The 25398-nt window shown below is 40.3% G+C and overlaps 2 protein-coding genes across 13 annotated transcripts in view; both read left to right on the top strand.

The window, feature by feature from the left end:
- Positions 1–5037, top strand: part of fgf3 (fibroblast growth factor 3) — a 29174-nt gene extending 24137 nt beyond the window's left edge. For 10 of the 12 annotated variants that reach the window (XM_042413169.1, XM_042413203.1, XM_042413212.1 and 7 more), the window contains 3 exons: positions 870–2218; positions 3098–3201; positions 3624–5037. In XM_042413169.1, the coding sequence (XP_042269103.1) occupies positions 1975–2218; positions 3098–3201; positions 3624–4007 (732 nt within the window). In that variant the 5' untranslated portion in view covers positions 870–1974 and the 3' untranslated portion in view covers positions 4008–5037. Of the gene's footprint in view, positions 1–869; positions 2219–2604; positions 2672–3097; positions 3202–3623 lie in introns of those variants that run through there. The other 2 variants (XM_042413222.1, XM_042413232.1) reach the window with 2 other exon arrangements.
- Positions 5038–11593: 6556 nt separating this feature from the next.
- On the top strand, positions 11594–16326 carry fgf4 (fibroblast growth factor 4). The gene is made up of 3 exons (XM_042415503.1): positions 11594–12897; positions 14511–14614; positions 15678–16326. Exons 1-3 carry the CDS (start codon positions 12501–12503, stop codon positions 15852–15854), a joined length of 678 nt encoding a protein of 225 aa, XP_042271437.1. The 5' UTR covers positions 11594–12500; the 3' UTR covers positions 15855–16326.
- The last annotated feature ends 9072 nt before the right edge of the window (positions 16327–25398 follow it).

Genomic DNA, 25398 nt, shown 5'->3' with positions numbered 1-25398 from the left:
GCAATCCTGCACTAATGTATCTGGATAGAATATCTGAAAGAGGCCTAAAATTTGGCTTTAGCGCCATTTCAAAACTGAATTTTTAGCCTTCAACATTAAAAACAACACCACACACTCTTCCTGATGTGAAGAAGAAGATGTGTGTGTGCATGTGCCTCACAAATTGAGAGCGTTTGCCCTGCTTATTGCTGGGATGCTTTGTGGGCGGCGTGGAGGGAGCGTAATTAAAATAGTTTCTGAGAGAAACAGCACACCACATCTGAGGTTCCACCCTCTTCCAGCATTTAACCACATCAAGAGCGTCTCACTTAGAAATGGCCACCAGAACAACCTCTGATACACACGGCCTGGCTGATGTTTTGGTGTGTTGTCTGACTTGCAAGGGGTCTCGGAGGCATAATGTGCACACATTTGTAATTAAAAGAGCTGCCTTTTTCTGATCATCGGGGTAAATAAAGTGACAGAGGCAGCTAGCTGGGTGATGTATGGGAGGGGAAGACAAATTAACCGTTGACTCTCTGGGGGATTCTCAGCAGAGGCCTTCATAGCAGCAGTGGAGCAGCGCCAAAGGGCAGAGAGATTTGTAGATGATGGTGCTAATTACCAGAATGCAAACCATAATGCGACCAAGATGGAAGCAATTTAGGCAGTAGTCATTTAGCCTGCTGCTCTTCCGCCCACCGGCTGCTGCCTAGCCAGAGCCGGGGCATTAGGATGGGAAAAGTCTGGGACAATCCATTGCTCGGGTGAAGGATAAAGAATAACGCACAGGAGAGAGGTTGTGTAGCGTGGGGAGCACATGGAGAGAGCCCTGTGGGATCACTGACAGACCATTCATTTGTCTTTGTTTTTCCATCTAACTTCAACAGAAACGACCCATAGCATCAGTGGGCAATGCTTACAAGTCAAGAGGAAGAAGGAGCGTATAAATGCTTGAGAGCAAAGAAGAACAGGAACCTTTAACTGCTGAGACAAGAGGTTGAGTTCGATTCCCAAGTTGATCTGCAGTGGCGGCTTGTCACCACCTCTGGAGGAACTCTGTGGATCTATGAGTCACATGCAGGACTGTGCTGCCATCAAGGAACTCTGATTCAACGCAAATTACAAATTACAGAAACTTGATATTGACCTCAGCCTGTCATGAAGGTTTTACTGTGTATGCTTGGCAAGCACCTGTTAAATGGGAATGGATGTATTTATACATTAGGTAGAAGTGGACCACCCAAAAGTCAAAGTGCTTAACATTTTTTGTTATATCTTGAAATATCAGTGGTGATGGGAATAAGTCAGAAATTTGGAAGATAAATTGTGTCCAAGTGGGCGAATTAAATCCTCCAAAGTGAGAAAGTGAGAGAAACCAGGGATAATTTACCTTAAAATGTCAGTTAAAGAAACTCAATTGAAACTGTTGTAGTTTGTAACGTTTTTTTAGGTTAAGATAGAGTATTCATTTATCAGAACATCCAGCAACAGTCTCACTCCTCACCTGTTGCTGTGCCTGGCGTTGGCTCAGCCCGCCTGTATAATTTGGGATGTCTAATTGCTCTTTTAGGATAGTTCAGAAGAGGAGTTCAGAGGAGAGAGCTGTTCCGCACTCAGCCACTGTGTAATTTTATCCACGCCGCAGTCTCTCACTTCACACAGGGCTGATACCTTTTGCCTCCCCCTTTCCTTTGTATCAATTGGTCGGAGTTCAGCCTATTGTCGCCACAAGCTTCTTTTATATCTGCGCTCAGTCTGAGCAGAAGCTCTCAGTCAGATCCACAGGAGGGATTTCCAGCAGCAGCAGAGGCAGAGGCGAGGAGCGGATCCTACCTCGGGGGCGGCTGTGCTGTCAGCGGTGTCTCTCGGCTCGGATGTGCGCTGGGCTGGAGCTCTCCAGCGTTGGGGCCCCGACTTTTTAATGGGACCCCGAGAGCCGGGCAGGAGTTCTCCGTTTTTTCGCCACAATTGTCGCTCCTCGGCCATGCCACAATGCTGATGATACCTCTGCTGGTGTTGCTGAGCCTGTTGGATCCCGTTACTCCCCGGGCCCGCTGCGCCCCGGGCCAGGCTTGCGACCCCCGGCAGCGGAGGGACGCCGGGGGCCGCGGAGGAGTGTATGAACACCTCGGAGGAGCGCCGAGACGAAGAAAACTTTACTGCGCTACTAAATATCATTTACAAATTCATCCTAATGGGAAAATAGATGGATCATTGGAGGAAAACAACCCATTTAGTGAGTATTCATTTGGTTTTACGCACAGGGAACAGCACCTATACACGAAAACTAAGATATGTTAATAGAACACAAGGTGCATATTTTTTTGTATTGGTCTAAAGGATCAGTGCCTTTTACCAATTTTAATTTAAACATGAGGCCATGTTGTTAAATAAATGTTTTTTGAATGTAGATTTGTGAAATGAAATAAAATGACAGAGCAACAGAGTAAAAACATGTCTCAAAAATAGGCTCTACTTAAATATATTAAAATATACTTTAATTGGTATTTTTTGAACTATGTTTTTTATTGGTTTTGGTCAATCCATATTAGTAAATTCTGATAAGATTAATCTATTAGGATCTTTCAGAGTTTCACCGTCAGTTACTCAGTGAAGCGCGTCTGTGGCAGGCTATTGACTTCTATCTGCGTGTGTGAAATCATGTCATTGCAAAGCTACCGACATGCAGGTTCATCTCTATTAGAAGTATCAGCCAAAGTATTAACATCCAGGCGGGACAAAGGCGCTGTCCTAACGGATGTATTTATCTAATCAGCGACCATTAGGGCCTTTCTACAGCGCTGAATAGGCCATTGACTAATCAAGCACTGATTAAAAAAGCCAATAAACATTGTTAAGTAGAGCGACAAGAGGTGGCAGATACGACCGGAAATTAATTCATTTAGCCTTACTTTGAATAAGCCTTAAGTTTGTTTGTTTTTGCTGTTGCTTTTAATGTTTTAAATTTTATTTCAAACTTGTGTTGATTGAGTATTAATGAATATACAAACCAAAATCAAATGATCTTTAAAATAATTGTAACCATTATAAATCTTATATTAAACATGATCTCATGCAGCATAATATAATTGCCATATGTTTCTCTGTATTGCAGGCATCATGGAAATCACAGCAGTGGATGTGGGTGTTGTGGCCATAAAAGGGCTTTTCTCTGGCAGATATCTGGCCATGAATGATAAAGGACGGCTGTATGCCTCGGTGAGTACAGATGTCATCTCATCATCTCGCTGTGTCAAGCATCTTTGGGTCTCTTGAAATGCGCTATATAAATCTAAGTTATTATTATTGTTTTTATTATTTTCTAGTATGTCACCTTTACTTCAACATTTGTAGCTCTTTTCTGACACTGGGCCAGAGGCAGCGGGTTAAAGGCCCCCAATAAAACAACATATAAACATTTGGTTTCATGCTAGAAAGTTTACCTGCTGCAAATGTATATGTTTATCTGGTGTAGACTGTATTTTTCTGTGGCTGATCTGGTGTCTTATAGCAGTGTCTTTTGGGCTTGTAGGAGCCCATGCAGAGCTGAGCAGAGTGGAAACACTCACAGTGAATCAAAAACATACGGCAAGCTGCATGACAAATGTGGCTCACTGTTTCCTTCCTTCTCATCTCCCCAGGAAGTGTTCAACAAAGAGTGTGAGTTTGTGGAGCGGATCCACGAGTTGGGGTACAACACCTACGCGTCCCGACACCACTCTACCGAGCAGCCGTTGCCACCAGGGGGCAGCAGCAGCAGCAAGCGGCGAGCCAGTGCCAAGCGGCAGTGGTACGTTTCCATTAACGGGAAAGGCCGGCCACGGCGAGGTTTTAAAACCCGGAGCACTGACAAAGCCTCGCTTTTCCTGCCTCGGGTATTGGGTAACAAGGACCATGAGATGGTGAGGCGGCTGAGAGACAGTCCAAGCGCACACCACCACACGCATCATCACGGAAGCCGTGGTGAACGCCGGAGACGCCGGCATCGTGCCAGGAAAGGCAGGGGTCGACGGCCAGATGACTGAGCAAACTGTTAGATGTGGAGCTGACTGTGGTTCCTCCAAACATGGACCCCTAATCTCAGTGCATACTGTAGCTTCATTGCAATGGAGGATGTGGAAAAAACAGTTGGGATCCTGCCTTCTGGATTAGCCGAAGTTTCTGTTGTTGACACAGAGAAAAACATCCATAGAAGAAGAAGGAAAGACCTGAACAAGGCCACCCAAATCCTCTGATTGAAGAGACTTTAAAAAACACACACACACACAAAGTCAACCCATCTGTATAATCTTCTATTTACTGATGTCTAACTTCTTCAAAATGCTACTGTCTTGTAACAGATGTCTTGTTATAGCTGATAACTTCCAAACTATTTTGTAAAACTACTTTTGTACGAGCTGTCGTAGAACTTCACTCAGAACGAAAAAACTTTATAAGAGCTGGTTCTATTGTAAATACATTATGCATGTACAGTGACTTTATAGCTTTTCATTTGTCAAAAGCTGAGATGACCAACAGAATATAATATTTTGCTATGTTTAAGTGCTAACAAACACAACGGATATTGAAGAGAGGACTCTACACAGCAAAGCACTTTTTGTCAGATTCACATTAAGAAGCAAAGAGAAAATCAGCGTGAGATGGGATCCGGTGTGTTTTTGTGACACTCTTACAATGTGATAGTCTACTGTCTGTAAACTGAAAGAAGTACTTTGTATATTTTACTAATGATATGAATATTTATTTGGTGCCTGTGTTGTAAGTTATTGATAAGACTATTTTCTGCATTTTACCAATGTTGCTATTTGTTTCATAGTTTCCACTCACCTGTGCCCTCTGGTTCCAACATAAAACACAATGGTACTGACCCAACAAAACAACTGGCTAATTTGTTCCATGTGACGATTTTTCTTTGATTTGTTCCAACAAGTTTTCACAGCCATAAAATCTTATTATTTTCTTTTTAAAAGAAGTGTTTTTTGTGGTTTAGTAGAGAGGTAAACGCAGCTCTATACACCAGCTGCGGATACAAAAGCTGAATGTTGTATTGTTTTCTTTCAGAGTGACTTCATAACATTTGATTCCATTGGAATTTTAGCTTCTGTAGTGAAATATTGCAAATGATGGTTTGACATTGAATATGGCAACACCTCTCTAAGTAACCAAACCTAATTTAAAAAAAATGTGTAAAAAGAACACAATTTTCAAAATGCTAACACCACCCTTCAAGAAGCCGTAAGATGAAGCAGTTTTTGAGGTATGAAAAATGAAGGTTTTTGAGGCGATAAAGTCACTGAGTCATTTCGGGTTTTTTTTCCCTGTTCTTTCAGCCGCTGCTCTTTGAAGACAGTGTCACCTGAAACACACAATAGGACATTTTGTTTTTAACAAAAGTGTAAAACAGCAGGACAAACCCAATGTATTTTCCCGCTCTTCCTTAATCATACAGCTAATGTTTTTTAACCCTTCCACCTCAGACGATAGAACCAGATTTTAATTTAGTTCAACTTTAAAACAGCAGTTACAGCTATAATTGACTGTGAATAGCCAAACCTAAGGATTATTAACTTTACAAGGAACTTTTAGTATTTAAAGATATGTAGATTCAAATAATGACTTGTGGGAAAATCGGTTCTATATTGTGTAGATATTCCCACCGAGGATTCAATACAGAGCAGCCTGTTGTGCCTTATTCCTCCTGCGTAGAGCTGTAGTAGACAGGTGTGGTTGTTACACTAGGTTAGCTAGGTTTCTTACAACATGGGGGGGTTGTGCACTCATAGATGTAACACCCCCCTCCGTCTCTCTCTCTCTCTCTCTCTTTCCCTCTCTACATGCGACATTATGCCTTCTTCTCTGCTGCAGCTCATTTGTTAAAGTGCCCACCTGTTGCTGCAACACGGCGGAGCAGAAACTACAAAGACGACCATCAATGCAAAATTCATCACAAGCAGCATTTGGACTCTTTTGGATGTTCAGGTTTTGCCTTGCCTCACTCCCATCTATAGGTAGCTGCATATAAAGCCTTGTCATTCTATACCTGCGGGCTGGGGAGGCTTCCTGGCCCGGACAATAGCTCCTCCCAAGGGGGGCCTGGGAAGCGATGCCGCCTGAGACTTTTGGGCTTTTTTTTGAAACACCGACCAAAAGCCGCAGAGTCGATAAACAAGGCAGGCCCTCCTGAAAGCAGAAACTGTGTCATACAAAGTGTAACACCTTTGCTATGGCTTGTTATGAATGCCAAACTCTAATATTACTCAACAGGAATGCGGGACTTCAGAGAGGTTAGGGCCTTTTGTGGCCCCTCTCCCTGCCTGCCTGTTTCATTTAGCAGCATTTATCTTCTGAATCTCTTCCTACATGCCCTTTCTATCTGTAACATCCTGCTGAAGGATTTGCCCTACTAAGATTTATCAGCTGGCCAATAAAAACGACATTCATCTACGATATCCGCTGGACTGATGGGTGCAGGGATAAGGACTCCTCAGAGAGCATTTTGACTTGAATTACATAATAGCTAAATAGCTAAATCATTCTTAGCCCGTCTTTCAGAAAGGAAAACACAGAGGATCTTTTTCACTGCAGCGTCAGTGAAGTGGGAATGAATGGGACACATGTTTGTCCTTCTAGGTGTTCCTTAGAAAATGTGTGTGTTCAATTAAAAATCTATTTCAGAGTTTATCTGCTACCACTTTGTAAGAAGGCACTTTTTATAAAGTTTTAACTTTGGCTTAATTGATCATTAACAAAGCATTTAATAATACTTTATAGATCTACTGTAATTGATCTATTAACATGATGAAATTTTGGGCTCCCAGGTTGCAACAAAAGCTATTTATTAACAACTCATTAATCATTCATTAATGAATTATGAAAATGTGTAACTTCAGTATTACCAAATAGAAAGAATAAACAGCAGTCAAAGTGACTTTTCACAATCTGGAAACCTCAAATCCATTCTTAACAGCTTATATTAATGCCTAAAACATGAATAAATGGCTTATTAACCATTAATAAAGCAAATACTAACAACTTATAAAACTCTTTTCTTTCTCTCACACACACAAATTTCTTTAAAATGTGTTTAAAACTTATTTGTGTATAAAAACGGTTTCCAGAGAGAATCGTGTTTGCACTTGCTCACTGCTGATACTGGATGTAGCAAATGTGTTGGAATGGGACTTTTCACTGGACTCCCACCCAGCAAAGTCGGCCACATTTGAGTTTTCTGACAAAGATGTGACAGAGAACAGTTATTTACTGATTATTCATCATAAATAAAATTTTGGGGCATGACAGTTTTCAAAGATTGTTATGCCCCAAATATGTCACATAACATAAAATCATGATTTATGTACTTCTGCGTCAAAAACTCATTTTGGTCAAAGTATAGGTTTCATTAGAGGCATACAGGGGTTGTAAAAGTATAATGGGGTTGCAATAGTTTTAAGCCCTCAGTTTAGAGCAGGTGACTGCATCACAGGAGTGTTCACTTGTAGACAGTGACCCCTAGAGGCAGATAGTTGTCTCTCTTCTAGACAACTTGTGGCCTGTTGCCATGTGTGAATGTGCATCTAATTAGACCGCTCACAAGTTTGGCAGAGCTGCTCAATGCCCTCTGCAGGCAGCTCGCAGCCAAGTGAACACAGGCAACATACAACCGTTTCACAGATTTTAGTAGTAACAAATGAAGAAAAGGACACAATAATGTTATTTTTCATGACTATGATTCCACCTTCCTCAAAATGATTAACCTGATTATCTTCATCACCTGAATGAACAGATTGGGTTTTAAAAGCTCAGTTGAAGAAAATGACTTTACCTGGAACTGTTGACAGTGTTGACATATTTACCCCCAATAAATTCATACTTAATAAGTGTGAATTAACTATTAATTATATAAATAATAATTAATTGATACTACTGCCAAATTCCTGGTTTGCTTTAAAAAACTACACACAAGCCTGAATAAAACATTCACTGTATGTGACAATAAAAGCACAGAAACGGCTTCAACAGAAGCCATTTTATTCGTCAGTTTATCCATTTTCAACAGGGAATTACGTAATGTAGACAAATTGACCAGTACAAGTCACTTAGTGAATCCACTCTGGCAGCAGTTCAGTGACAGCTGTCTAGCTGGCCTCCATCCATCTGTACTGTGCCAACAATATCAGAGGAAATATCTCTCCTCCTCTGTTTGGATATACAGAACATGACACTGGATATACACATTTACTAACAGGTAGGACACCTTTTCACACATTACACACATGTGTGACATGAATCCAGGTTGAAATCTGAAGAGAATATTGTTTAGCTTGTTGTATGGTAGGTTGGTAGGCAGTTCTAATATTTTGCAGTATAGCTGAATGAAGTTTGAATGGACACAAAATTTGGAAAAATCAACTCACTTTATGTACAAAATATGTTCAGTGTACGACCAAACATTTCTGTAAGGTTCATCAAAATCATAATGTTTCATGGTTATAAAAGGTTGAGGCAAAGCACAAAGAGACAAAGGGAGAGGGTGCTGTAGGGTCAATGCAAGCACAGTTTTCTGTAATTATAATCAGTCACAATGCTTTTTGATTAAAAATCGAATTAAAAAGCATTGTCCTTGTCTGGTATTTAAGAATGATAAGAATATGCAGTGCATGGGCTTGGACATGATGGATAAATTAGTGAGCAAATGAATACTTGTGTCGAATGTTGAGACATTTTAAGCTCTGTACTGCAGCTGTCACCCAGTGAAATCTAAAACCTCTTTCCCTCAGCATAATTCATTGCGTACATGCAACCTAAAACGACAATGACTTCAGTACAACATAAACAAAAAATAAAGCCGTACATAACTTACAAATCTCAGCATGACTGGAGAGAAACATCTCAACCTAACCTACAACCTACAGCTATGGTGAAGGTTCAGCAGCCCATCAGTTGTGCTGGAGGTCAAGGGGTCAATCTGTTGTCCTAGAGGTGCAGTGGTCAATCAGCCCGTTAGTTGACTTGGAGGTCCAGTAGTCATCCAAATGTTCTGGGGGCCCAGAAGTCCATCAGTTATTCAGAAGGTTCAGTACATCACTTGTCCTGGAGATCCAGCAGTCCAGTGGCCAATCAGTTGTCCTGCAGTTCAACCAGTCCATCAGTTGTTCAGAAAGTCCAGTTGTCTATCAGTCCATTAGTTGTCTTGGAGGTCCAGCATCCGTTAGTTGTTCTGAAGGTCCAGTGGCCCAGTTGTCCATCAGTCTGTATATAAGAATATAAGAAGATGTTGATTGGTGCTGGAAACTTTTAAAGGGATGTTAATGAAGCAGGTCAGTAGGCAGGAGTGTGTGCAAAAAAGGTGATGTTTATTTAAAAAATATTAATGAAACAGGCAAAAATGAACCCAGAGAAATTGAGCAAAAATAACTTGCTTATAACTTGCTTATAGCTTAAGAAGAAACAAATAAAATCTGCAGCCACACAGCAAACTGCAACCTACTCTCTTCTACAGTGGCCCTGAGAGCTCAATGCACTGCAACATAAGAAAACTTGCAAATAGACAAAACACAAGCAAATTAAGAGAACATCTTCATGAATTTGACGACACATGTGCAGCATTTAGAAAATGCGCTGCACATTACAGACAACACAACGGAAATGTTTCCAGTGGACAATTAAAAGTGATGAACACATCTGGCCATGCGATCACAATGTTAAAATAAACCAAAAAAACATACATTTTGGCTCATTTTCCAACACAACTGACAAATAGCCAACTTCAATAATATCATGAGTCACAAACCTTGACAACGACAAGCATGTACAGACGTGTTCATCACTTTTAAGTGTTCTCTGGAAACACTTCTGTTGTGTTGTCTGTAATGTGTTGTGTTGTCTGAATTTGCAGCATGTTTTCAAATGCAGCGCATGTGTTGTCAAATTGATGACGATGTTTTCTTGACGTGCTTGTGTTTTGTCTATTTGCATGTGTTTTCTTAAGTTGCAGTGTGTTGAGCTCTCAGGGCCACCGTACTCTTCCCTACTCCATCTCACTGACCAGTGACTGGCCTTTTACCTTCTCAGCTTCACCTAACTGGAACGTACCATCTGCTCAGGTTATCACAGGGTGAGCTGGACTGATACAAAGCTTTCAAAAGCATTTAGAACATTAATGTAGAATTTCTCTGTTACTGCCTACAATCACATTTTCTACGGTCACAAATGCACAGCCGTGAGTCCATCAAATTATACAGAATGTCATTTACTACAGAACAGTTGAACCCTTCCTACCTCAAATTGACAGTGCCTAATGACTCCTATTTGACACCTATTGTCACCATCACTGATTAAGCAGATGATTTGCCCTACCATCACAAAACTCTCAAAAAAGAAACATCACAGCAGAATTGAAGCCCTTCAACGAAATATAACATTGTGAAACACAAACCACCCAGATGAAACCTGTATTCCATTATTTGACTGATATATTAACAGAAACATTGGACTGAATTTAGTGACTTAACACGAAACACTAGTAATGTTGGGAACCAGAGCCTAGTGAAAAGGGAGAGGAGCAACCCTTTCTCACAGCCCATTAGTTATCTTGGAGGTCCAGCAGTCAATCAAATGTCCCAGAGATCTAGAAGTCCATCAGTTGCCCTGTAGGTCTAGTGGTCTATTAGTTGTTCTGCAGGTCCAGCAGTCCAGTAGCCCTTAATTTGTCCTGGATATCCAGTTGTTCTGGAGCTCCAGTGGTCCATTCAGGATCATAAAAGGACAGCAGTCCATCAACTTTTTCAACAATCCTGGAGAATTATGTGATGGTCCTTATGCTCGTCTTTGTCAGCTGTCCTGGAGGTTTGATGGACCATTGGCAATTCTTCTGGTTCAGGCATCATGAAGGTCCTTTGGTCCATCACACTGGGTTCTGGAGGTCAGATAGTCTGTCAGCCATCTTTGGGGTTTGGTAGTCATCAACCAGGGGCCTCAACACCACAGGATTGTCTCTAAGACCTGGCTGCATTCAAGGAGCCATTTTGCAGCACACAAAGAAACAATGTTGTCGTACATTGAGGATCAGCCAAATGTGAACGTGAGAAAACATGTCATGCGTGGTCAATGAGGAGCAGGACTGAGCCACCCCAGAGATCAAAGACCTCTGTTTCTCTTCTGACGGAGAGGGAAGACTTTCAATGCTCCAACATAGAGATAAATAATGGGACACTCACCAGAGAGGGTAAATGTTAGTGATTAACATATAATTAGCAGGGATAATAGCAGTGATGACATGGTGAAATAAAAGGAGGGAACACTATTTAGATTGGTTTATTTCAATGGACATCAAAAGCAATGCACCAGTGCATCTGAAAGACTGTCAAGGATGACACATCAAAGACATGCTGCCATGACACCAGCTGTTTATCATAATTTAAACAACAAAAATGTATTATTTCAGAGAAGCATTCATCTTTTACTTACACAGTGAAACTAATAATTTAGATTAATGTTAAAGTCTGATGGTCTGATGCAAATAAAAATGTGCACACACTGGTTTTACATCCCTGACTATTAAAGACATTTAGTAGTGAAAACAGTAGTGAAAAAAAGAAAAATAAAGAAAAAATATCAAGTGAAACTAACTGTAAAATGTTGTAATGTCTCCATTCTGGAGAAAGTGAGACACTTTCATTAAATAGAACCAGGCTAAAATAATGTTTCTTGCACTCCAAGTATAGCTTGAAACCCGTCAAGAAACACAGGTAAACTTCTTCACGCAGCATGTCCTATAAATAAGAATTCACGCAGCATTTCCTGTAAACAATAACCAAAATATATTTCCACATGTCATGCAATGTTTATTTATTTTATTAGGCTATAAACACGGATACTGTGATTCATGATCTATTGCCACACATGACAGTTCACAAACCTGACAAGTGTTTCAGTTTGAACGTCAGAACCTCGAGTGTAAAGTCTTGGCCAACAATGACAGCATACTTATCATTCTGCATACTCTCTATTTAGTCTTACCATTGTTTTCTATAAGGGCCTGGGACATGATTTCCTTCTACCAGTCTTAAGTTAGCGCTTTTTTTCATTTGGTTGAATTGGACCTGTGTTTTTTCCTGTTATTGTTCATTTATAGAACTGTCTCCTGTCTCGACACTACGGTCTGTTAACTTGGCCGTTTCCTATTTTACATCCTCCCATACATAAATTATGATATTCTGCTGCTGATAATGAAAGCCTCACACAAAGAACTTTTTTTTATTATAATAACGTCTTTATTCATTTATTTTCTACAAACTGCTGACTTTGCTCTGAGATAAGACAGCTATTATTTGATTTTAGTAACGCCCCGGCTCGCTTTGGTGCGCCAGAATGTGAAAAAAGTAGTTTGTAGATTTCTTCTAAGTGTGGAGCTGTGATGTAATGTGTCCGCAGGTATAAATATAGAGGCATGGCTGCACAGCGTTCATGCAGATCAATGTCGCTCCGACGCTGAAGCCAGTGCGCCTGTCGGTCTGGGAATGAGCGCAACTTCCACACGCTCCTCTCTACCGCGTCGCTTCTTCTTCTTTTTATTCTCGCTTCATTGGAAAGGCAAACGCCGGGAGGCTGCTTTCAGAGCCAGACCCGGGATGGGCTCTCTGGCGGCCCTGCGGACAGTTCTGGTCCTGGGCCTGGTGACCGGACTGGCGGGATGCGCCCCCGGCTTGAACGGGACGGCGGACCGCTGGGAGGCCCTCTACTCCCGGTCCCTGGCGCGGATCCCGGGGGAGAAGCGAGAGGAGATCAGCCGGGACGGGGACTACCTCCTGGGCATTAAAAGGCTGCGGCGTCTCTATTGCAACGTGGGAATCGGCTTTCATATTCAGGTGTTACCGGACGGTAGAATAACGGGGGTGCACAACGAAAATCGTTACAGTAAGTTATCAATTAGGCTATTTAAGAATTAGATATAAGCATGTGATTATTTATTTCCCTTCTTTTGTTAGTAATTCAGTTATAACTTTAATACCATTAATAACCAAAGAAAAGTTACTTTCAAAGTTAAAGAATTCTTCTTTTTTAATGAGTTTTGGAGAATCTCCAAGAATGAGATGACTAAAACAATCTACATGTTCGGCATGTTGTCAGTCAGTGAGTAAACAGGATGCACTTTCTAATGAAAATGTTTCACCACCTGCTGACACCTGATCCAAACCTTCACTTTTCACACTTCTGATCTGAGATGCTGCTCCTGCTATCAGCCAGTGATCGGCTCACAGATATCGATCCATGTGTTAGTGCCAACATCTGGAGTCGTCCCGTAGTGCCGCTGAGCATATAGGTGCGGGTGCTTTTTGCCTTGTGTGTAACCAGAGCTCGCTGTGATCCAGGCCAGCGGCCAGCCATGCAGCACCTAAAGTTAGGACGCAGCGCACAGACCCATCTGTTAAGACAGATTAACCCCAGCGGTCCGGCCCAGACACAGTCACACACCTCGCATTTGCAGACACGAAGAATAACAAACATTTATTTACTTAACATGTCAAATCTAATCCCTGCCGTCTCGTGTTTGTGAATTGTGGTCGTATTAAAGTGACAAAAAGGCGAGCTGTGGAATTGACAGGCTGCCTTTGAGGAACTTAAAGCTTGTTGTTTTGTGCTGCCTCGGTACTATTTTGAGACAAGGCATAAAAATTCAGGGAGATACATTACACAAAATCTCTGTGAGGAATTCAAGCCACTGTAAAGCATTTTAAAATGATAGCAGGAACAAAGGACACACACACACTGCTGTAAGCCACCAGCTTGTCAAGGCCAAGTGAGAAGCTGCATCAGCAGGGGACTCTGTAAACCTTCATCTGTCACTGCTTTTATGTCATTTACCTCCTCAGACTTCCAAAATTATACATTCACGACTGATTTGATGTGTAAGATATTGTTGTCTGGTTACTGAATTCAGGTGTTAGGCTACATGTTAACAACCAAACGTCAGAGGAAACACTCATCTTTTTGCAGCTCCCAAAACATGCAAATTTCCACATTTCTTAACACAAAAAATGTCAACCTTAGAAATTCTGTGATTTGTTGGGTTAAGTTCACATGATTAAGCTCAAGGTTTAATCAGGATTTACTAAACTGTCACTGTGAAATTCATCCCAGTTGAGTCAACAATGTGTAGAACCTACGGGCAAAAAGACATCATTTGTTTAATACATGAATTTACAACGAGATCAGGCTTGCATAGTGTCACCTTGCCAAACCCAATAAAAGCACAGGTAAGCCTTCAACTAAAATACTGTCAAATAGTTGACATGTATCACCTGTGAAATGCTCAAATACATAAGTGTCCATCAGCATTTACAGCTAGAATCTCATACAGACTCAATTCCTCAGCTTTCTGAGAAATGAGCTGCTGACTATCCAGCTCATCTTCTGGGATACCTACAGTACAGTAATGTCACTGTGTCTGTGTGGATCAGGAGGTTAGGTTTCCCCATCAGATCAACATGTTTCATTGTGTGTGTGTGTGGTTTGTTTCCTCCATGAAGGTCTTCTGCAGATCTCTCCGGTGGAGAGGGGAGTGGTGACTCTGCTTGGCGTTCGCAGCGGGCTCTTTGTGGCCATGAACCGGCGAGGAAAGCTGTATGGATCTGTGAGTGTCCGAATGCTGTGATTTACTGTCCTTATCATCAACAGGCGCATAGATACACACACTGGTTTGACAAAGACAAATATATAGTTTCAGTTGTTACATTTGTTAATTTTGGTTTTGTTACAACCATAATTTCAAGCTCTGATGCTGAAAAAAGTGTCCACGTGCTGTGAGCAGAGCCATGGTCGGGACTTTTTGAAGTACTGAGGATATGAGTCCAAGTCACCTTGACCCCCCCCCCCCCGACAGAATTTTTACCATACACCAAAAATAAAGTATGTAAAGTGCATAATTGATAAATAGTCTTTTAAAGCCTTCTTCACACTGTCCAGTATCCATTTCTAGTGGGAGAATACTGAGTCCCTTAAATACTTATTTGTTCATGATTATATGAAGTCTGAAACTACTGGGACCAACATAAAGTACTACTTTTTTAATGGTGAATATGTACCCCTTTCAGGTTACTTAAACTCAAAAATTTCAATAAAAAATACAAATGACATGACCTCACTGTACTCTGGTTGTGAAAAAAAAACATTTTTTGGAGGTTATTTAAAAGCTTGTGAAGCTGCTGTGACAGCACTGCAGATGTTTCTTATAAAATGATTTACATTTTACTGAAGTCTTTACTAGCTAACACCTTCCTTCAAATGGTTCAAAAGGTTCAAAGTGTTTTAGTAAATCACTAGCTTAAAACTAGCTTGTAGTTACTAAGCTAACTTATGAAGGACTTTATACAAAAACTTGAGTGCTGAATATGAAACTACTTGAGTGAAACTACCCACAGAGGGAAAATGGCACAAAGCATGGTGTCCTGAGTCCTGCCTCACTCACATCATTCATCATTTCACAATCTCATTTTTTGTGAAAATCTGAGTGAAACAGCTACTGTACAATAGCCCTGCAGTCATAAATAAAGCAATTGTTTGATAGTAATCACAACGAACAATACAGACTTGAAATTCCCCCTTGAAAAAATGTCCCGGCATCTTTGTTTTGTCTCTCGCAGTTGAACAATCGGCATTTTCAAATAATCCTTATATCTCCCTCTTTTCTCTCTCAGTTACACTACAACCACGAGTGCAAGTTCAGAGAGAAGCTCCTCGCTAACAACTACAACGCTTACGAGTCGGTGGCCTACCCGAGGATGTACATCGGCCTGAGTAAGAACGGCAAAACAAAAAGAGGAAACCGAGTGTCACCCGCCATGACAGTGACACATTTCTTGCCAAGAATCTAGTAGCCTCATAAATAGACTTCACCTCAATATGGAGACAGAGAAGGGGGGCTCCAAACTATGATGCACTTTCACTCCAAGCTTTATGCAAGTGTATCATATTTGATTTTTTTGCTATGTATATATTCATTTTTTTATTTATGTTTAACTGCAGTTTTGTATTTTTTTAGGAGGGTCTGTCTTTTCACTGGGGCGGGGATCAGAGATGCTAAAAAACGTTATTTATGTTTTCATTTTTCTAATTTATCAGACATATGCTGCTACTGAATGAACTCCTGTCTATTCGGATGTTGGTTTATTTTGCACTGATGAGAAAATACGCAACAGTGCACTGGAGACATTTGCTATTTTTTATATTATTTTTAACAAAACAGGACCTTTTTGAGTCTTAGCCTAAAAAAAGACATGAGCCGTGAGTGTCTTTGGTGTCAGAAGTGGCACTGATTGCCCAATGCTCCGGCTCTTTTGTGTGGCACTGGAGCCTAATTGAAACAGTATCATCTTACTGAGAGAGGTGGGGAGGAGAGGAGGGGTGGGAGGGGAGACGAAGAACCCCCACAACCTCCACTGGTCTGTTTATAGCTCTGCCAGGGGGAGGGGGGGAGGCGGTGGGGGGGGGGTGAACTCTGAACTTTTCTGCCGTCAATCTCAGTCAGATCTATAAGACTGCCGATAGAGAAAGGCATCCTCTTTGACATTATATAAGTGGGGAATTTGGGAGTTTAAAGGCAAGGTCAAAGTGCTGAAATGTAACGGAGAAACCGTAGCCTTGACTGTGGAATGGGACTATTCTTTATGTCAAGTTATTTCTGATTGTCCAGTAGCTACTGGACTGGAAGAAAGAAATAAGTCTGGCCAGAGATCGTTTAGCAGGCTGGGGCAGTTTGTGCCATCTGACAGATATTTGTCATATTGCCAGTGTTGTACCAAAATTTGTTTCCCCTAGAAAATGCCATTCACCAAGTGATTTATACCTTCACTTACAGCAAGACTATGTAGCGTTTCACAGAGGGGAGAACATAGTCTTACTGATACAAATAACAAGTTGAGCAGTAAAACACACCCTAACTTAGTTCTATACACTCGGTTTTTACTGCTGTAATTGCCACATGTAGCCATACTTGCTATTTCACAAGTTACATATTCTCACTTTGAAATCACTTAAAATGTTTTTGGATTTAAATAAATTGGGAAATTTGGGAAATATGCTTATTCACTTTCTTGCCAAGAGGTAGATGAGAAGATAAATACCACATTCATGTTTGTACAGGAAATATAAAGCTACAGCCAGCATCCCATTAGCTTAGCAGACTGGAAACAAGGCAAAACAGCTAGCCTGGCTCTGTCCAAAAGGTAACAAAATCTGCCTACCAGCACCTCTAAAGCTCACTAATTAACACATTATATCTCATTTGTTTAATCTGTTAAAAAAAAAAAAAAGGGTAAAGACCATGTGTTGTAGTTTTCAGAGGTTATGTGCCAGACTTTCTTGACCAAGTGTAGTGACTTTTTAGAGTTTTGCCATGAGGTTGCCAGTAAGTCACAGTATGTAAAACAACAGCATGAGTATTTCTACGCTACGGTTTTTGTACGGATTAAACAACACATAGCATGTCAGTGAGCTTTAGAGGGGTTGGTATGCATATTTTTCGAACAGGGGACAGACCCATTTTCCTTCTGTTTCCAGTCTTTGTGCTAAGCTAAGCTAACTGGCTGCTAATTGTAGCTTCATATTCAGCATACAGCCATGAGAGTGCTATCAATCTTCTCTTGGGGAGAAAGCTAATAACCGTATTTCTGTAATTACCTTAGTGTCTTGAAGCACAATTTTCCTTCAGTTTCTAAACAGATTTTTCAGGCTATACATCAGTATCATTTACTGAGTGCATATCCTCTACAGTCATTTCCTGGTGCTGTGATAAATAACAACACACTCAGGATAAAATAGGCTCACAAATACATTTTGTTGAAACTACAAACTTTGGCGCAGTTGTGGTACAAACAATTTCCAATTCCGTGTTGATTTTATAACCCATATTTGAGCTTCACGTAAACTTTCTACCGCGTTAGCTGCCCTATGCATTAGCTCTGTTTACTGTACATATTTCTCAGACTCCTTCCTCCTTGTGTTTGTCCCCTCAGAGTCTCTCTGTCTCTCTGTGAGTCCCTGCAGTCTACTGCAGCCCAGCTCTGGTGGCCATGTTGTCCTAGTTGCGCCTTGTCACGTTCCGGCTATCTTTACCCTGTGATTTACTTTTAGAAAGGATAATCATGGGAGAAATATTTACGGACAGCTGTTGGACTGTACTATATGCTCGGGCCAGTAACCCTATATTTTTCTTTATATATTTTGTAAATATAACCTCTAAGTAACTGAAGGTGCTGGTATTCCTTGCGGGGGGAGCACAGTTTAAAACCAACAGAGCTGGGTGGAAGTCGCTGTCTGAAGGCATGAGGGGCGTTCGATTGGCTCGCTTTGGTGCAATCGATGAATAAATTCACCAATCACCAACAAACCAGGTCAAAAAACAGGACTGGTGAGAGATAGTTGACCACATCTTACCCATTTTCTGTTTTTTCTTTACTATGCTCTCCTTTTTTTCTTATTCAGTCTTTTTATCTGAGAGGTCTGAAAAGGTTTAAATCTCAGTCTCAACATTCCACATATGATAGCACATATTGTAACCAGCCTGACTCCTTCACTGCAGCTGGGATATTGTGATTGTACTGTTTTCTCTGTTGAGCAAGAGTGCCTTCAGTAGAAGTGATGATGTATTAGCTCTGAGACCGGCTACACTGAATGCACACGCTTGGTATTAAGTTGCAAATAGCGTAAGCAAATATCATGCAAACTGTCACTTGCTGTAGTGGCTTTAGGCTGTGATTCCTGCAAACCAGCGTGGATGTCCAAACTGATCCAGACTGTGCAGGCTCAGGACTGTGATGTACATCCAAAAAAGAAAATAAGTGTAAAAGCCACTGTCTGGTCGTCCGAAAACATCTCTTGTTACAGTGCAGTCGTGTATTTCTCCTCTTTATCATCTCAGCTGGTCAGCAGTGATGCATGCAGGTATACTGGTGTGTCTGGTGCTCACAGCTGTGCTCAGTGTTCTCCGGTATCACTGCTTTGCATCGCGGGCATCATGTTTACAGTAGAATACCTTTCTGCTCTCTGTCACTGACCCAGGACCAGCCCTCTACTCCAGCTGCTCATTTGATTATTCAGCTATAGTCCAAGCAAGACCAGTGTAGTTCTCAAGTCAGCAGTCTGTGAGTGGTGCACAGCACAGCGTCTGCTGCGGGGGTCCATACGGTCCACATCCAAACGCAGAATGAGAGAAAGGGCTCTGTACACCAATCATAGATTGAGGCTTTAACGATGCACTCCTTGATTTTGTTATATTGCCTAACAGCACCCCAAATCCCCAAGTTACCAGTTCACCCCCATTATATAAAACAAAACAAACACATGTCTTACTTACCTCCATGGTATCTGTCCATGCAGATAGTTTTGGTTTCATTGGCCCAGGTTTTGAGATATGCGTCTGAGATTTTTGCCTTGAACATTTGAAAAATTACATTTAAATAATTCAACAACAACATCCTCATTACTCCAAATCTCCTAAACCACTGTTTTAACCAGAACTACTTTCTACCAAATAAATAGTCCCTGTGAATACTGATGACACCATGTTCTATGAAACATCCCGACTAACAGAAACACTGTTTCTGGGAGGACATGTTGCCGAATCTTTTTGGCTGGACCGCACTTCCTGTATCCATCGTTTCAAATTAAAAGCCCTATAGCGTTTCATACATGGTCCAGCCATATACTAGGTTTTGACCTAGTCTTGTTTAATTCTGGGAGTACCACAAATAAAGTTCCATTAACCTTTGTTGTATTGGGGTAAGAGACAGATCTCAAAACCTGGGTAGAAAAACAACAACTATCTGCATGGCTTCATACCTCTAGAGGTAAGTGAGAAAATGTTTTTGTAATTTGCGTGAACTGACCTTTTAAGTTTAAAAGATCAACAGTGAGCTTGGTGAAAATGTGAGAGTTTGGCAGTGTTACTGGGTGTGTATCAGAGAGAGCATCTTTAAATATACTACTTTCAGGACAAAGTCAGCCTATGCTTATAGGAGTCATTATACTGTAGATTTCATTGTTCAAGCAGGTTTTCACATATGTATGAACAGGAAACAGGTGATATGTTTCTTTCTAACTGCTCTGCTGCCTGGACATCTGTGTTCAGGGAAAGGATTTTCTATTGCGAAGTGATGAAATGATACTGTACTATGTATGATTCTGAGTCCTGTGGTCTTATGACAATTTTGTATCAACTACTTTTATCAGCTGTCCTGTAGTTTTATACAGGGCCTAATAAAATGTTACATTGTATGTGCTGTGCACATGGCATAAGTCTAACTTAAGGGAAGCTAACAATAAAATCATGATCCCCACAAAGTAACGTGTGTCTTTATCTGTATGTCTGTGATCAGATTGTCTTTTATTATATCTTATGTATCTCGTCTTATAGGTGAAACCACAAAGTGTATTCATGGTATTAAGAAAATTCTTGAATTAGAATAATTTTGTAAATAATATAATATGCCATATTTTATATCCCATAGGCAAGTTTATTTGTACAGCACCATTCAAACACAGAGGCAATTCAAAGGTCTTCATAAGGAGATTTAAGGAAAATAAAATCAATTAAATACAATTTAATTGAAAATGAAGACAAAATAAAATAAAATACAAACTGACAATATATACAATAAATATACAGTGTGATCAAAAGCACAGGAGAACAACTGCTTTTTTATGCATTTGAACAAAAGTGCTACAAATGTGCCAGGATGTATTATGGGATGGTGTCGGTTATACATTATTGTTAAGGCATGTAACAAAATTGCAGACAAAGACTCAAGCAGCACACACACACACACACACACACACACACACACATACACACACACACACACACACACACTCAGCTCAGCTCTGACTTATCCCATCCTGAAATTCACCTGTTTTATCTGTTTTTATTTTAGTTTATCCTTTAATCCTTGCCTAAAGCTCTCTCTCTCTCTCAGTCAAGGCAAAGTCCAGTCTTAATGTTGTTGTATGAACCGAAAGTTCAGTTATTTGACATGTGTCACTCGGGCCCTCGGTGAATCCAAATTGAAATCTAATTTATTTTTATAATCTATTTTTTTTTCTTGTAAATACATGAGATGTGATCAGACTAAAATATTTTACCTGTTGAATAAGTATTTTAAAAGTCTTCATTCTGAGATTAGTATAAACCTCTCCAAATGATAAACCCTATTGAGTAGCATCATGGGAAATGTAGGATGCAGCATTTATTACTTACACAATTTCCTAAAGCCATCTTCAAATTGTTTTGTTCAGCCAATAAAAATGTACTATTACATGAAACAGAAATAAGCAGCAAATCCTCACAAATGAGAAGCTGAAACTTGGAAATTTTACATTTTTGCTTAAAAAATTACTGAAACGATATATTGATTATCAAGATAGTTGCAGCCCCACATATCTCAGCTTCTGGTGCCTGCTCTTTTCTTGTCTGTCTTGTGAAGTCACCCTTACTTTATGGAAGTGCAGTAATAAATCACAGGAAGTATGAGGAACTTAAATGGATTTAAGAGATTAGATCAGACATAATGCAATCACCGTGTAGATGGTATAAATCAGAATCTTGTGGGTTTCATCCAATAAAATTAGGTGAAGGCAGTTTGGGTTTGTTGAGATCAAAAATCATTTTTAAAAAATGAAACTTGTTCATGAAAATTATTATATAATCAAGAGAAATTAAATCATTAAAATAATCACACCCATGGTCTCCACAGCCTTCCATACCTGACCTGTTGTGAGATACGAACCTGAATCATTTATCCATTCTCTATAGCTGCCTGCCACTCTGATGGTGTATTGGCTGCAGTGCCGCCTTGCCCAGAGCAGGACAGGTGTTCACATAGCTGCTCAACATATGTATTTCTGTCCTTCCATTCAGCTGCAGCCTGGGCTAAAACAGGCCTTGTCACAGCCTGAAAGAATGACAGAATGACAGCTTTCTGCTGGCTGAAACCAAGGCCGGCCTGGTTAAAGGTCTGTAAAGTGGACTAAAGATAGAGCTCAGCCTCCTGCATCCACTCTCCTATTGTCTGTGAGATACACACCATGCACTGTACTCAAACACACACCTGTGCAATGAAACGTTTGAGCCTTTCAAGCTGAACAAGACGTGAAGAGAGAGAGAGTTGACAACAATGTGTGCGCCAACAGAGAAGAGTGATTTAACAGCCATTTACTGGTGTCTACGTAGACATACAGATAGGTGAGGAGATCTTAGGTCAAACACAACTCTTCTCCCCCTCCACTACACACACACACACACACACTCGCTTTGATGTTTTATTAGATGGAGGAGAGAACAGTGAGGATGTGTGTGTCACGGTGAGACAGGGGAGGATTGAGGAGATTTGAATTCATTTGAAGTGTTTCAAATGTGACCTTTGTATGGATTCAAGTTGTCAGGCATCACATATGTGGATGTGGACCTAAAGATAGTTTGTGAAAATTAGTATGTTTGTTTGTTTTGTTTTGTTTTTTTCAAATAAGTGCCCTCCGGTCATCTTTGCTGACTGACGACATCATTAATCCATCAATTAGTAAAGCAAACAAGGTCACACTGGTGTTGAAATAGCTGGCTGGTTTCTGGACAGTCCAGAGGCAAATCAGGTGATTACTGGGAGCATTCAAATGTCCTGACTGGCTGCAGCCAGCACCCAGTCTGCCTGACAAGACACCTGCTGCTGCACGGCTGTCAATCACATGCACACACACACACACACGCACATGCAAGCACGCACGCACACACACGCAGACAAGCACAAACACACACACACGCTCTTTCATCACTGACATAATTATGTGACACCTTGCACTCCGCTCATGACAGAATTCACACATCCAGACATCCAGGTTAAGTTGCTATGGTAACCAATCCTTGAGCCCAAGCCCGGTGAGGTTTATTTCAGGCTAATTTCATTTCATTTCATCACAGGCAAATTAGCCGAGAGCTGCTGAATGTTTTGTCTCTCCTTCCAGCTAAGTTCTTTGGTGCCACTGCTGCTAGAGATAGAGACATATATTTAAAAGTGTTTTATAGTGTCAAAAATATTTCATAAATTGAATCATTAATTTTAATATATAGCAATAATCTACATTTTTTATTTAACCTTTATTTGACCAGGAAGTCTCTTGAGATACATTATCTTTTTGACAAGGGAGACCTGTCGGAATGGCAGCATACAACAGGTGTCATAAAATGAATTTACAACAATCACATCTAACACAACAAATCAGAACCTGAGAGACATATGAAATATAAAGCTTTCAAAACAATTACATGAAGCATTTTTATACTGTGATGCTTGAATGCCTGATTCCAGAAGCTTATCTGATGCATTTTTCCAAGCCCCATGGTGCGGAGGAAGAACTTTTATCAAGTTCTGAGCACTCTAGAGACACTGCAGATTATCCATCTAGATGATCTGGACTGAGAGCTGTGGGAAACAGGAGGTTTACCAAGGATGGCTTTAAAAATCAAAAGGTACGCATGAACCTTTCTCTGTATTTTTAGTGAAGTCCATCCAGTTGACATGTATAATTTACAGTGACTAATGTTGAAAATGAAATGCAGAGATAGTGATAGGCCTATAAAGTAATATAAAGTAGTCCCCATAATCTAAAACAGTTAGAACTGTGGACTGAACAATACTTTTTTCTTGCTGCAAAGGGAAAACATTTCTTACAATGAAAATAAAAACCTCATTTGGGTTTCAGTTTCTTTACAAGGTTAATTATTAATTGCCATTTTCCAAAATATTTGTACATAAAGAGTTTTTTCTGATTTAATTCCTTTAAGTTTAAGTTTTCAGATTGTTGTCAAGCTTTTGTACAGAATGTGCATGATTTCTAGCTAAAGTCATAAATTGACTATGGCTACGACACATGACTCTGTCTACAGTATGTAACAGGAGTTGCACATAGTGACGAACCCAAAGCAAATGATCTCAGACTCATTTCTTTTTCTCAGGAGTTGATGGAGACCAAAACAGGCTAAAAGAAGAGTGAATATTGGACTTACATTCATCAGGTGGACACAAACACAACTCAAAACACATTTTAATGTTGTTCTGTGTCACCTGAATATGTAAATAGGCAACAGTTTGGTAAAACTTACTTTACAGCTTGTTTCCACTGCCTGATGTGGCCAAAAAAACATTTTACCGAGCAGCCTCTCCAGTCTCTTTACACAATATCTTCACAGGCTGTGCACTGGAAGCAGCATGTTTAGCAGAGAAGCAGCTTCCTTCTACACAGAATGTGTTCAGTATTGTGTGTCGGTCACCAGAGTTTTGGCAGCACTCAGAGTCCAACACACAGTCACTGTAGTTGTGCACATAAAATGGAAGAAAATAGAGTTAAAGGTTTAAAATACGCCTCAGGTCATGTTTGTGCACGTATAGTGCAAGTGAAATGCTAGTGATATCTGTTCCATCAGACGAGGGCTAGAAACACTCAGCTGGAATCCACTGGAATGAAAACAATTGGAAAAAAAAACAAATCCAAGAGAAAACCAATGTGAAAATGATTGCATTTAAATGTGTTTTAAATGCAACTCATTTACTGTTTTATGTAAACAAACATCCTGATTTGTTAGTGAATCGGACATTTGTAGTAACACTAATGTGTAAAAGTGAATCATTACCGTAACCTTGCTCAGCAGCATGTTCATTTTTCAGTAGTGACTTAAAAATGTAGTAGTGACATAAAAATGTCTGTTTTTAACTGCCGTAAACAAACACCATTTCCCAGAAGCCCAAGACCTTTGTGGGTCAAAGGTCACAAACTCAATAGAAGAGGCAAGTTCTGTGGCAGAGGTTAGTCCATACATGTCTGTGTTAGAGCAGGACATGGAGGCCCAGATGATGCAGACGTTTGGTGGACAGCAGAGACTTGGAAATATAACATTAGAAGAGAGCGTCGGTGGATATTATGAATATGGAAGAAACCAACTATTACAATGTCGTATCATATATTATATAATATATACGTATATATATTTTATTATTATTTTTTGTATAATTCATATCATGTTCAAATAGCAACTGCTGTAGTAGGTGGTCATTTATCTTAGAATATAGACAGCAAACCAGAGCAACTCATTCCACTTTTTCAGAAAGACAGATGAATGAAAGTTTCAGAAGATAGCAAAGCACAGCTAGACAGAAAGTGACGCCAGGCCTTTGGCTCTCTATGAATAAATATAACCATGATTTCAGTAGTGACTTCATGCAGGCAGAATGACACAATGACACAAGTTCATATGCTTACGCATGAAACCCAATCAATTACTGAATGTTCATGGACACTATTGTCCCACAATGCAACACACAATTCACAAAAATCATCAGATTAAATTTGATTAAAACTGGGAAAACCAAACAATAA

Source organism: Thunnus maccoyii, chromosome 1, assembly GCF_910596095.1.
Source record: "Thunnus maccoyii chromosome 1, fThuMac1.1, whole genome shotgun sequence".
Classification (NCBI taxonomy): Eukaryota; Metazoa; Chordata; class Actinopteri; order Scombriformes; family Scombridae; genus Thunnus; species Thunnus maccoyii.
The sequence above is the reverse complement of the archived record's forward strand: the minus strand, read 5'-3'. Positions and strand labels throughout refer to the sequence as shown.

Bases quoted from the DNA above. Each gene is read 5' to 3' on its own strand.
- fgf4 (XM_042415503.1), top strand. From the start codon at position 12,501: ATGAGCGCAACTTCCACACGCTCCTCTCTACCGCGTCGCTTCTTCTTC. The intron at 12,898-14,510 runs GTAAGTTATCAA...TCCTCCATGAAG, and splicing joins GCACAACGAAAATCGTTACA to GTCTTCTGCAGATCTCTCCG. The intron at 14,615-15,677 runs GTGAGTGTCCGA...TTTCTCTCTCAG, and splicing joins GAGGAAAGCTGTATGGATCT to TTACACTACAACCACGAGTG.